Consider the following 14,209-nt stretch of genomic DNA (forward strand, 5'->3'; position numbering starts at 1 on the left):
AAAATTGACGCTCTTTTTTTGGTTATAGAGCAAAAAAAAAAAACCACAAGGGTGATGAAATACCACCAAAAGAAAGCTCTATTTGTGGGGAAAAAAGGACTTAAATTTTGTTTGGAAACCACGCCGCACGACCGCGCAATTGTCAGTTAAAGCGATGCAGTGCCGAATCGCAAAATGTGGTCTGGTCTTTGGCCAGCAAAATGGTACGGTCTGAAAGTGGTTAAGGACCCTCGGGTGTAAGCCATCTGGTCCCAGGGACTTATTAGTGTTAGGTTACTGAAGCCCCCCCGTTTCCCTCATGAAGACTGAGGACCTTCGCCATCTCTCCATCCTTAGTAACCAGATTCCATTCTTCATTCTTTATGGGACCAATATGATCTGACCTCCCTTTCTTACCATTTCGTGTCTCCTGTCAGAATGGGGAACCGCTTGTTTACAGTAGATCCCCAATCTGCCGCTGTACTAGGTGATCATGGGTCGCTGGCAAACATTGAGTCCCGCGGGCACTCTTCTGCCATACAGGTATGGTAATTAAAATGGGTCGCTGGCAAACATTGAGTCCCGTGGGCACTCTTCTGCCATACAGGTATGGTAATTTGCGCAGCGCTGCCAACCTGCCGCAGTATATCTGCGTGAGCTGGTTGGCAAGTGGTTAAATAGACCCACACCCTATCCCTTCAGGTGCTGAAGTTAATAGGTGACAGATGCATTCCTTAATGTAGAGAACGGAATGATTTCACTAGAGTGCGTTATTACCTAGCCCTGCTGTGTGAACTGCTGCTGGCCATAGACATAGGAAAGGGTTCAAGTTCAATCTTTTTAATGAATAATAATGTGTAAAAGGCAGGTTTTTTGTTCTGCTAATGTATTTGTGCAACATATTTATCAGCATCTGCAAGGTTCACTTCAAAGAAGATCAGTCAGGAATGGGCTTGTTTGATTGCATTCTAAAAAATTTGTCTCTTTTATTCTTTTTAGGTATTGCAAATGAAAATGGAGGAATCACGTTTTTTCCAGTGCAAGTTAATGTGAGTGGACAAGCTCACAATGTGGCTAGTGCCATACAGCCACTCACAGCCCAGACCCTTGCTGGCTCATTAACTACTCAGCAGATGCAGGTTGCAGGACAAGTAACTATCCCGCAGGTCTCTCCAAGAAAGCAAAGTCTCTGCAGCAAAATGAAGAAGGCAGGATCTTTGTCTCTCTTTTGTAGAAGGGTAAGTACATTAGAGACATTGTCCAAAACGTCTTGAGACTTCTAGGGTTTTTGACATTGTCAGTGACCTCTGTTGTGGCCCATACACACCATCAGAAATTCGTACGAAATATACCACTTCCAAAGCAATCGTACGATAATCTGATCATTAGTAGAAAGCTTTCGAGAGCCAATCATCCGATGGCACAAGCACAAAAATGTTCCCATACGATACCAGAGCCAACAATTTTTGTTTAATCAGTACAGTTGTCTTACAAAAGTAAAATACAAATACACTTCAACACATTACATCACTTCATTTACATTGTATGAGAATTTTTGTAAATTTAGTAAACTCTTCCATTTTCGATATGAGACTAAAATGCAAAAAAAAAAAAGAAAAACGGACGGTCATTCGTGCGATAATTTTGTGTGTGCCAGGCATTTGCTCTGTCAGCTCAGACTGTTTCCAAAAGTGATCAGTTGGAATCACTAGCATTGATGTGTGTTCCTCCTGCTGAACTGTATCACCCTAGTATAGATATTGAGCATATAGAGTATAGAGTTTAGGAACATTCCCCACATTACTCTGTCATGGAAGGAAGCTTTCCACTCCAATGCTTATTTGATTTATTCTGGCCAACAGAGAAACTGGTCCCTAATTGTTTATGGCAGATCCAAATATGGCCAAAGAACCTATAGCCAATATCATGAACATGGAGGGAATTAGAGTGCACAGTGTCTGCCAATTCCGTTTTGTTTTTCTTTTTAATTCGTCATCACACAGTGTTAATTCACCAGGTAGTTCAGCCATTTCACCTATGAGTTGTATCTTATCAAAGGCTCTGTGAGTCCTAGGCTGTATTTTGTGTATTTCTCTTTGCCTTATTATTAAAAAATGTATATGCCCTTTTTAAAATAAGGTTTACCACCTGGCCAGTGTTCGTCTTCGTGAACTCTGCCATAAGTTGGAGGTTTCTGATGATCTTCGTAAAAAGATCTGGACTTGCTTTGAGTTCTCTCTTGTCCATCATCCCACTTTGATGACAGACCGACATCTGGACCAGCTTTTGATGTGTGCAATCTATATGATGGCTAAGGTGAAACTTACAAATTTATTTCTTGTTTTGTGGGGCTTAGACCATAATAACTGTTAGCGTTTTGGACAAAGAGATAATAATGTGATTTTTTCAAATCTGGCAATGTAATTTATTACCTCTTTTACTTCATTGGTATCAGGTGACAAGAGAAGATACATCTTTCCACAACATTATGAGATTCTATCGTACCCAGCCTCATGCACAGAGTCATGTAAGTCAAGCAGCTGCTCACCTTAAAGCACTTTGTCACCTACATGTAGTTTACCTCAACATGGGTAATTTATTTTTTAGAGATTACATGTATTTATAGACAGACTGTTTTTATCAAAAGGAATGTATTTTGTTTTGTATACATATTCTTTTTTTTTTTTTTGGTTAACCAGAATTAAAAGAAATCAGTTGCACAAAATATATACTTTTAGGTTAAATGTGAAATCTGTTACATTTTCTATTTTCATATCCAGCTAACAGATGAGATCTTACTTCATTTTAATGTTTTACAAGTTATCCTTATCCACTTTCTTAAAAGAAAAATGTCATAGATCTCAATAGCTCAAGCTGGAATTTGCACACAAGTGAACAAGCCAGAGCAGTGGCTCCCTCTGTAGTTTCAGTTTTATCTGACACTCCCCCTTTTTAAGCTAGAGCCCTTCTGAGTCTAGGCTAGAGCCTTTCGCTCTACAGGGAGTGCAAGTTTTGGAGGGCTCAAGTTCTGGCTCACAGGGGGGTGTTGGACTACTGCTGACATGCACAGTGCAGTAGTATGGTAACAGTGGGGGACAGACTTTTCTTTATGGCTGTGGATTGCTTTGCCACTAACGCAAATAACATGACTCTAGCAACTTAGGCCTTGTTTAGATGTGCTTTAGCTTGGATATCCGTGTTCATCAAGCTTTTGTAAAGCATTTTCAATACTCTTGGCAAATTTTGGGCAGCATTGTTGAAGCCCACAAAAAAATTCTTCAGGTCTTGTCTGGGAATGTTGAACACAGATTTTAATGGGAGTGCTTGGCTGTCACCTTAAATAAGCTTCTAACAGGCTTTTAACAAGGTTCACTTATGCTGGCCATACACGCTTCGAATTTAGAAAGAATTTTCTTTCGAAAATCTTATCTAAGAATTTTAATACGAATTTCGCACCATTAGTGGGCTGCAGCAACAGCCGATTTTTGTGCTAAAATCAAATTTAAGGAATTGGACATGTTGGACATTTTTTTAAAAATGAATGATTTTCTAATCAATGATGGGAGAATCGTACGAGAAATGTAATAAGGAAAGAAAATTTACAGAGAGAAAAGAAGATTCCCGGTCACGAAAATTATTTTCTGCAGCAACATGGGATGAAATTGAAGGCTTGGTCGGCCAAATTTCGAAAATCAATGTTGGCATCATCGGATCACGAAAAAAAAACGAACTTTCTGATTTTGAAAAGAAAATTTGTTTGAAATTCGACCATGTATGGCCTGCATAAGTGATGTAGCATATGGATGGCTTGTTTTGTTTTTTTTTGTTTTGTTTTTTTCAAGCATAACATTTTTATTACAGTTCCAGAATAAAGATACAGTTAGATAAAATGTAACTATTTTATAAAACATAAACCGTATAAAACAATTACATCAGGGTAGGTGAGTCTCCATAAAAGGTAGCTAGGGTACAAATCCAGTATATGCAGTATCAAAACTGTGCTTTTACAAAAAGGTTTGATATAGAAACGTGTCATTGCAGTGGAAAGGTTATTAAATTTGGAGAATCTTAATCCACATCCTGTTTTATAAGGTATATACAAATAATCATGAAAAAGTAATTAAACAAAGAACATAGAAAACAAACATTTCTGTTCAGGTGCAATGACACACCAGCCAAAAGAAGAGCCTACAATACCAAATAGATCCCATAAGGATAGGTTTGAGAACTTAATAAGATGTTAATTCTGAGTGAGGTCAAAATGAGCTAACCATATGTCCTATGCTGTGTAAAATAGCTTTTGCCTCCCTATTTGGTAGGCTACTTGTTTTTCATATGTCAAAATTTAAGTCTAGTTGTTGTATAACTTTGGAAACATTGGGGGTTCAAGTGTTACTAAACCCTGGACCCTGCATTCTTTATAGCTGGTCTCCTACAGTACACGGAACATGAAATGCAATTATTTTAGTAAATATAAACTGCTAAATAAGTTTTCTCATCAGCAGTGTATAGCAGTCTTGTGACTTCTATCAGTGTCCAGCCAAGAACGGTTAAAGCTTGTAGGAGGAGTTTTCTGAATAACCTATGATACTGCAAGACCCCTGACCCTGTCTGGACAGTGCTGATCGGCCCTGTGCTGATCACATGCATCCTCCCAAGAAAAAAAAAAAAAAACCTCTCTAGCAATACACACCAAAATTGAACATATGCAGCCTGTTATCAGGAAACTATTAGGAGTCAGTGGAAGGATGGGAGGATCAGAGAAGACAGGATCAAACAGCCTTTTTTCACTATGGGGGGGATTAACCCCTTAGTTCCACAGTGAGTATAACAAACATGCGTTACTGCATATACAGACTGATTTTACTGTTGTGGGTTTAGTAACACTTTAAGTTAGCTCTGCACTTTCTAAGAATATTCATTCTGGCTGCAAAGATTATGTGCATATTCACAGGTCTGAGCTCAGGAGGGAAGCCATTTGTATCCACACTGAGGAGAGCCTGGGCTTGGTCAGTTCTCAAAATGCATCCTGTGATATTAGAAAGTAACCTGAATATCGCATTCGTAAAACTCTTTGTGTGGGCAGCTCCGTAGTATGTGGTACTATATTCCCTCCTGTGAATAGATACGCCACCATAAATTATCATTGGATGAAGATAATTTAGCGATGCGTAATGGGGTCATGTACCATCTGTGTTCTCTTTTTTTGAGAAAGATCATACTAGAGTATCTAAGATTGTTTTGAATGAACCTACTCATTGGGTATCTGTAAATGTCCCTTTCCCATTTTTCTAATGAAGAAGTATTATTGAACGTATCTTTAGATTGGAAGAGTATAGTAATGTGTACAGTATAGTAATTCCTCAGTACCTTCTTTCCTTTATGGGTACTGTGAGGTTAGGTATAGGATTGCTCCATACATTTGAGGACATTTGGGCATATAGAGAGTTCCCTGGTATTTGGAAGTCCCCCTCAGATACGGCCTGCGATTAAAAAAAAAAAGGCCAATTTGATAGGTTGCCTTTGCTGAAGATAAACCCTGTTTCCAGAAACATGGCTGGCCTTGTAGTGATGCGCAGTACTATAGTGGAAAATCTGTCCGGAACAGGTTAATAGGTACACTAGGCTCTCAAATGATGAGGTAATAAATATAGTATCGTTCGTCCTAGAAGGTGCTATATAAGAACATAAAAGCCAATATGTGTTTAAAGAATAGTGAGGAGCCCTCACAGCTGTACCGTAATAATATTTTGAGTAAAAATCATGTGAATGTTCAGAAAATTTCAATAGTTTAAAACATAATTCCCAATGCGATTTTGTAAGGTTAGCAAAGTTGCATAAAGTGGCAGTGCTGGATATAAAGAAGGTCTGTGCAGGTACCAAGCACCAGCACTGTATGCGACTGCTTCGTTATATGCGATTTTTGAGATAATCGCTATCGGGTGTCGCACAAGTTGAATGGACATTTTTAACAAAGATTATTGCTCAATTTTTTGTATTTACTAAGTCTAAAACATTATGCACAACCCCTTCTCTTGTTCGGATTATATATATATTTTTTAGAAGGTTCTTTCCTTTCCCCTAACACCAAGATTAATTTATGTGTTTTTTTCTATTTTGTTCTGCTTTGGATTTAATATTCTGTTGTGTTCGATGATAGTATTTAGCTGATACTATTCTTTACCACATAGGACACTTGCACATATTCACTCCCCCCCCCCCCTTTTTTTGGCATTTGTCACTTTATGCGATTTCTTCAGTCACAAGTCAACCATTATTTGCACCATTGTTTTATTTAGTTAGTGACTGTTTTTTGTACATTATATTTTCATATTTGGATGTAATAGATATTTTCACAGATCTATTCTCTGTCTGGCACTAGCACTTTTATGCGACTTTATCAGTTTGAACAAATCGCATTGGGAATCACTATATATCTTGTCGACTGTTTTATATATATTATTTAAATCACTATATGATGTAGTAGTTACCTGCACGGACCTTCTTTATATCCAGCACTGCCACTTTATGCAACTTTGCTAACCTTACAAAATCGCATTGGGAATTATGTTTTAAACTATTGAAATTTTCTGAACATTCACATGATTTTTACTCAAAATATTATTACGGTACAGCTGTGAGGGCTCCTCACTATTCTTTAAACACATATTGGCTTTTATGTTCTTATATAGCACCTTCTAGGATGAACGATACTATATTTATTACCTCATCATTTGAGAGCCTAGTGTACCTATTAACCTGTTCCGGACAGATTTTCCACTATAGTACTGCGCATCACTACTTCTTTGCCCCCTTTTTTCTTTTATTGGGGTTCTAGTACCCCATCCCAGTGTGTGCAGCGGTACAACAATCAGACTTCTTCCTGATCAGGCGCAGGAATAATTCCCTTTACGTTATGGCTGGCCTTGTGTTTGTAATCCACCTTTTCTGTTAAGTGGCCAAAATTAGAGATACTGTCTGGACTTTGGAGATCTGTTCTGCATTGAGCTGAATGGGAAACCTCCCAGGAGCAGGACACAGCAAGATATACTCAAGGCTGCAGTCAATATCTTTTCAACTTAGGAAATATCTTTAGCAAAAATTAAATGTGTATTTAAAAAATGACAGAGGTAACGTTGTAGTGAAAGTGCGGCTTTCCCCCAAAAAAGGAAAGCCAGTAGGTAATTTCTTTCTAATGCTATGTTGTGTTTTCTATTTTTTTTTTAGGTTTACAGAAGTGTCCTAATAAAAGCAAGGAGGAGGCGACAGTCTGGTGGTAGTGACCATTCAACATCAGAGAACAACAGAGAGATTGGTAAGATGAACTTCTCATGTGCAAGTGAAAGCCCAGAACTCCTTTTTTTAAGCTTTCTTTACACGTAGTGTAGTGGTGACAACACAAAGTTTGTGACGTCCCCATGATTTCCCCAATTGGAAAACAAATCTCTTCAGTGTTGCATAATGGCTGACTGCATGTGTGCTTTCCCTTAAAGAGACCCTGCCACCAACTTAAAAAATTGGCAGTAAAAACATAGAAGAATCCAGCATTTTAAAATGTTTACTTGCAGTATTTTTTTTCCATAAGCAATGTTTTATTCACTTCCAATGTCCCTCTTGAACTTGAGCTAAGGAATGTTACCAATTCTATAGCACAGCTGCAGCTTCTGCTCTCTCTTGCTATGGCATAGTCCTCTTATCTTCTTGGAGTGTCTAATTGCTGTTTGTGCTGGTCCTGATCCTCTACACCAGGGGTGTCAAAAACAATTTCACTGTGGGCCACATCAACCGTATGGTTGCCCTCAAAGGGCCAGTTGTATCTGTAAGACTATGTATCTACACTTTTATTATTCAGGAGTGCATTACGTACATGGTGCAGAGTACAGGAGTATGCTGCATACAAGGTGCATCATTTTAGGAGTGCATTACATACATGGTGCAGAGTACAGTAGTATGCTGCATACAGGGTGCATAATTTAAGAGTGCATTATGTACATGGTGAAGAGTACAGGAGTATTCGGCGTACAGGGTGCAGAATTCAGGAGTGCATTACGTACAGGGTGCAGAGTTCAGGAGTATGCTGGCTACAGGGTGCAGAGTTCAGGAGTATGCTGGCTACAGGGTGCAGACTTCAGGAGTACTCTGTGTACAGGGTGCCGACTTAAGGAGTACGCTGTGAACAGGGTGCAGACTTCAGGAGTACACAGTGTACAGGGTGCAGAGTTCAGGAGTACACAGTGTACAGGGTGCAGAGTTCAGGAGTACGCTGTGTACAGAGTGCAGAGTTCAGGAGTACGCTGTGTACAGAGTGCAGAGTTCAGGAGTACGCTGTGTACAGAGTGCAGAGTTCAGGAGTACGCTGTGTACAGAGTGCAGAATTCAGGAGTACGCTGTGTACAGAGTGCAGAGTTCAGGAGTACGCTGTGTACAGAGTGCAGAGTTCAGGAGTACGCTGTGTACAGAGTGCAGAGTTCAGGAGTACGCTGTGTACAGAGTGCAGAGTTCAGGAGTACGCTGTGTACAGAGTGCAGAGTTCAGGAGTACGCTGTGTACAGGGTGCAGACTTCAGAAGTACGCTGTGTACTGGGTGCAGACTTCAGGAGTATGCCGCGTGCAGAGTTCCGGAGTATGCTGCGTACAGGGTGTAGAAGTCAGGAGTACACTACGTAGATGGTGAAGAGTTCAGGATTTTGCTGCATACAGGGTTCAGGAGTTTTCTACGTACAGGGTACAGAGTTGAGGAGTTCGCTACGTACAGGGTTCAGAGTTCAGGAGTTCACTACTTATAAGATGCATAGTTCAGTAGTATGCTGTGTACAGGGTGCAGAGTTCAGAAGTTCAGTACGTACAGGGTGCAGAGTTAAAAAGTACATACATGGTGCAGAGTTTAGGAGTTCACTGCATGCAGGGTTCAGGAGTATGCTGCCTACGGGGTGCAGAGTTCAGGAGTATGCTGCCTACAAGATGCAGACTTCAGGAGTATGCTGCGTGCAGAGTTCTGGAGTATGCTGTGTGCGGGGTGCATAATTCAGGAGTACACTACATAGTGCAGAGTTCAGGAGTTTGCTACATACAGGGCTCAGGAGTTTTCTGCGTACAGCGTGCAGAGTTCAGGAGTTCACTACATACAGGGTTTAGGAGTTCACTACTTATAGGATGCAGAGTTAAGAGTATGCTGCGCACACAGTGCAGAGTTCAGTAGTAAGTTGCGTACAGGTTGCAGAGTTCAGGAGCATGCTGTGTACAGGATCCAGAGTTCAGAAGTTCGGTACGTACAGGGTGCAGAGTTAAAAAGTATGTACATGGGGCAGAGTTCAGGAGTTCAAGGCATACAGAGTTCAGGGTATGCTGCATACATGGTGCAGAGTTCAGGAGTACGCTGGGTACAAGGTGCAGAGTTCAGGAGTACGCTGGGTACAAGGTGCAGCGTTCAGGAGTACGCTGGGTACAAGGTGCAGAGTTCAGGAGTACGCTGGGTACAAGGTGCAGAGTTCAGGAGTACGCTGGGTACAAGGTGCAGAGTTCAGGAGTACGCTGGGTACAAGGTGCAGAGTTCAGGAGTACGCTGGGTACAAGGTGCAGAGTTCAGGAGTACGCTGGGTACAAGGTGCAGAGTTCAGGAGTACACTGGGTACAAGGTGCAGAGTACAGGAGTATGCTGCATACAAGGTGCATCATTTTAGGAGTGCATTACGTACATGGTGCAGAGTACAGTAGTATGCTGCATACAGGGTGCATAATTTTAGGAGTGCATTACGTACATGGTGAAGAGTACAGGAGTATGCTGCGTACAGGGTGCAGAGTTCAGGAGTATGCTGGCTACAGGGTGCAGAGTTCAGGAGTACGCTGTGTACAGGGTGCAGACTTCAGGAGTACTCTGTGTACAGGGTGCAGACTTCAGGAGTACACAGTGTACAGGGTGCAGACTTCAGGAGTACGCTGTGTACAAGGTGCAGACTTCAGGAGTATGCTGCGTGCAGAGTTCTGGAGTATGCTGCGTACAGGGTGTAGAAGTCAGGAGTACACTACGTAGATGGTGAAGAGTTCAGGAGTTTGCTGCATACAGGGTTCAGGAGTTTTCTACGTACAGGGTACAGAGTTCAGGAGTTCGCTGCGCACAGGGTTCAGAGTTCAGGAGTTCACTACTTATAAGATGCATAGTTCAGTAGTATGCTGTGTACAGGGTGCAGAGTTCAAGAGTATTCTGTGTACAGGGTGCAGAGTCCAGGAGTACACTGGGTACAAGGTGCAGAGTTCAGGAGTACGCTGGGTACAAGGTGCAGAGTTCAGGAGTACACTGGGTACAAGGTGCAGAGTTCAGGAGTACGCTACGTACTACAGGGTGCATAATTTAGAGGTGTGCCCTCCCCCCCCCCCCCCCCCCTCAAAGCTTCCTTGCATCGATAATATCTCCTACCTTTCCACCATGTAGCCAGCTCTAGTACTGCCCTCTGTAGGCAGCTCTCTCTACTACCTATCTATTTGGCTCTGTTATACCTCCCTGTGTAGACAGTGCTGCCTTGCAGGGTGATTCTTCTTACTTAGATTCTGGAGAGCTGTACCCACCGTGCCCCTTCCCCCCCTCTTGTCAGGAATATCCGACAGACAAAGTTTTAGAGCTGGGCTGTGAAACTTTCCAACAACATGATCTGATCGGACTTTGTCCGATTGTGTGTAGAGAAATCCGATCGGGCAAAGTGCCACACATGCTCAGATCAAATTCCTAGACCAAAGCTATTTGCTACTAGCCTGAACGTAGTCCCGTCATAATGAAATAACGTCATCACGTTACGTACGATCGGATTTTCCGACAACTTTGTCCAACCGTGTGTATGCAACACAAGTTTCGGACAAAATCCGACGGATTTTGTTGTCAGAATGTCCGACCGTGTGTACAAGGGCTTAGACATATGTGCTTTACATGCACCTCACTAAATAGAATTTTATGTTGTGGAAGGAGCGAAGGGGAATACTATGGCGTGACAGCTCAGTCTGCTGGGGCAGCTGACATCACATCCAGGATAGTGGTGCCCAGCAACAGTCCCAGGGCTTTTAGATGTCTGCACAATAGACATTTTAACAGATAAATAACATGCTGTTTGGGGATGTCCCCATTAGTCTCATGTATTACTCTATAAATGACAGGAAAAAGGGTTATTTTTGTACTCCTTTGTTATTGTTCTCTGACTGCTGTTGTTCCTCCTGGGTTTCTTCTTCCTTTAAACTAAGACACCAATGCGTGGAGGGAGGTTATAGCCCATGGAGGGTAGTGTCCAGCTTCCTAAGGTCAGGGCTTGTACCCCACAATTTCCTGAGTCCCCTAGGAAAAGACAATTGCATTGAGTACAGAAATTCCCTTACAAAGAAAGAAGATATATACTGCCTCCAGCTGATCACTCGCTTACTGCCTTATAGTCCCACTGCTGTGTGAAGGTGCTCGCTGACTAGCAGATGAGAACACAAAAGCACCAGTTTGGAATACTGCGCTCTTCTTCAGCTTTATTGTAGATAGATGGATAAAACACCACACAAATATTTGTACGAATAAGCGCATGTAGAGTGCAAAATGCGTTACCAATTGCTTTGTCCCCCGCTATGTGATGTTTTTATCCGTCTGTCTACAATAAAGCTGAAGAAGAGTGCAGCATTAAAAACTGGTGCTTTTGTGTTCTACTGACATTTCCTATTTGTGAAATTTTAAATGCCATGAATCTGAAAGCTCAAGCTCTTTTTTGTGATTTTAGCATTTTAATATTGCTTTTAATTAAATTATTTTGTTCATTGTACTGCCAACTTAAAAAAAATAAAGACTAAATACTTTGTGGGATTGCCATTTTGACATGTATCTAGCAGTTTCTCAGCCTGCCAAGTGTAGTGAGTAGCTTTGACCCACATGTCCCATAAATGCTAAGCCTAGAGGAAATCTAATGGAGGTCTGTCTTATTTTTCCTTCAATTTTACAAGGATACTTGGACAAACTAAGCATGAATATTTATGGAAAGGTCTTCTAAGAAAAATATCCCTTAGCAGTGAGATCTTTTCCATATGTTTGCCCGGACCTATGCCTACCTCTGGGTAGCTCTGCTATATTGAATTCTATCCTGTAACTTTCAGACAAAGCAGTGAGCTGCCTTAAGCTGGCCATACAATGTTGTTTTTTTGTTTTTTTTCATTCAGCCAGCGGACTGAACTACAAAAAAAATAAATGATGAAATCCTACATCTGTTAGTCCCCCTATCCTCCTGCCAGGACATTATATTCTGACACCTGCACCTACAAGAAATATTTTCCAACATGTACCTTCAACAGATGTCCAACAAACAAATCATTTCTGTTGGGTGGGGATGGCCACATACTGATCAAAATTTGTCCGGCCCCTGCTAAACCAGCAACATTTCAAACAGTAAATGGCCAGCTTTAGAAATCTATGTGCAGTTAGTCTCATTGTGTCTAATTACTTTTTTGTTGTGCCATATACTTTGCAGGGAGCAGAGAGCCTAGTCCAGTAATGCGATCCAGTAGCACTTTACCTGTACCCCAGCCGAACAGTGCCCCACCAACACCCACACGACTGACTGGAGCCAACAGTGACATGGAAGAGGAGGAGAGAGGAGACCTCGTTCAGTTTTACAACAACATTTACATTGAAAAAATGAAAAACTTTGCAATGAAATACACGCAGCCAAATGCGGTAAATGTGCTTTGTCTTCCAAAACTTTTTCTTTTTTTTTGTGCACAATATTTAAAACCAAACATCTTTAAAGTGGAACCCCAGGCACAGACATCTGTATAAATGTGGAAAAAGGATAAAAGGGAAAAATTTAGAAATGTACCGGTCAAGTTTCTTAAATGTGCAGATCATTTCTGTTTACTGTACAGTTCATTCATATGTATAGACTGGATAATAAAGCCAACGCTCGACTCCCAACTGCTATGAAAGATGTGCCTCTCATACACAGAAACAAAGAAGAGTGATGCCCCATACATACTATCAGTTTTTCTGATGAGTTTTTCCATCAGATTTACCAAAACCATATAATATGAGGTCAAACCTAAGGAGTTTCAATTTTTATGCAATCAGGCAGGCCCTTCTACTACATGGTTTTGGTAAGCCTGAAGGAAAAAATCTGCAGAAAAACTGATAATGTGTATGGGGCTTGAGTGTCCTTTCACCTAATGAATGGGATGGAAGCTGTCTCTAATATAGGGGGCCAACTGTCAAGTGAACCTTCCACTGAATAGGTTTTTAAATAATGTCTTACACACATCCATGACTGCTCTTTCTCTGTCATTAAAAATAGAAAAAAATAAAAGCCCCTTTTAATTATTACCTCTTGTTTACAGCACGAATCAACACCTCTTTCTCCCTACCCGTCCATGCGGATCCTGTCCCCGCGACGTGTGCAGCTGTCTCACAGTTGCCCCATCTACATTTCCCCTCACAGTGAAGAAAACGCCAACTCATCACCTCGGGAAAAGATAAGCTACTACTTCAACTTAAGCCCAGCTAAGGTGAGCATGGGATGCATAAACATTTAGGTTTTTTTGAGTTTTTACTGAGCCAAATACAGAGGTTACATATGGATTGATTTACTAAAACTGGAGAGTGCAAAATGTGGTGCCGCACTGCATAGAAACCAATCAGCTTCCAGTTTTTTTTTTTTGTCAAAGCTTAATTAAACAAGCTAAAGTTAGAAGCTGAATGGCTACAATGCACAGCTGCACCAGATTTTGCTCTCTCCAGTTTTAGTAAATCAACCCCATAATGACATAGTTAGTCTGGTTGAAAAAACACACCACCCATGATTCACGCTAAAATAGAGGCAACCGTACTAGATAAAGTTCCCATGTTCGAATCATTATGGCTTCCTTGGATTGAACACTACTTACCACATGGTCTAGACCAATCTTTTATATTCTCATGAAACAACTAATCAAACATATATCTTACCCCCTATGTTACATGTAGAATTTATTAACATACCATTTTCTTTCGGAGTGGTCTCCTCCCTCCACAACCCTTATATATGCTTCCCCCACCCTTGCTTTCCCCACACCCTCTCCTTTTACTATATATAGATGTACAAGCTAAATTAATGAGTTATATATTTCCTAATGTTATTACTATAGAGGAGATTTTAGGGATGGTTTAATTAAGTATCTTTTATTCAGGGAATAACCAAGCCACATGGTTGGATCTTGGCCCTGAATTATCTACTTACCTCTCTATACC

General features: G+C 41.0%; 1 protein-coding gene across 2 annotated transcripts in view; it reads left to right on the forward strand.

The window, feature by feature from the left end:
• RBL2 (RB transcriptional corepressor like 2) overlaps positions 1 to 14,209 on the forward strand; it is a 154,498-nt gene that overhangs the window by 126,089 nt on the left and 14,200 nt on the right. For both annotated transcript variants that reach the window (XM_077458472.1, XM_077458473.1), the window contains 6 exons: positions 979 to 1,217; positions 2,119 to 2,295; positions 2,435 to 2,506; positions 7,207 to 7,294; positions 12,462 to 12,667; positions 13,321 to 13,488. In XM_077458472.1, coding sequence (XP_077314598.1) covers positions 979 to 1,217; positions 2,119 to 2,295; positions 2,435 to 2,506; positions 7,207 to 7,294; positions 12,462 to 12,667; positions 13,321 to 13,488 — 950 coding nt within the window. The remainder of the gene's footprint in view (positions 1 to 978; positions 1,218 to 2,118; positions 2,296 to 2,434; positions 2,507 to 7,206; positions 7,295 to 12,461; positions 12,668 to 13,320; positions 13,489 to 14,209) is intronic.

Source organism: Lithobates pipiens, unplaced genomic scaffold (assembly GCF_037356315.1).
Source record: "Lithobates pipiens isolate NorthernLeopardFrog02 unplaced genomic scaffold, aLitPip1_a1.2 Scaffold_10, whole genome shotgun sequence".
NCBI classification, from domain to species: Eukaryota; Metazoa; Chordata; class Amphibia; order Anura; family Ranidae; genus Lithobates; species Lithobates pipiens.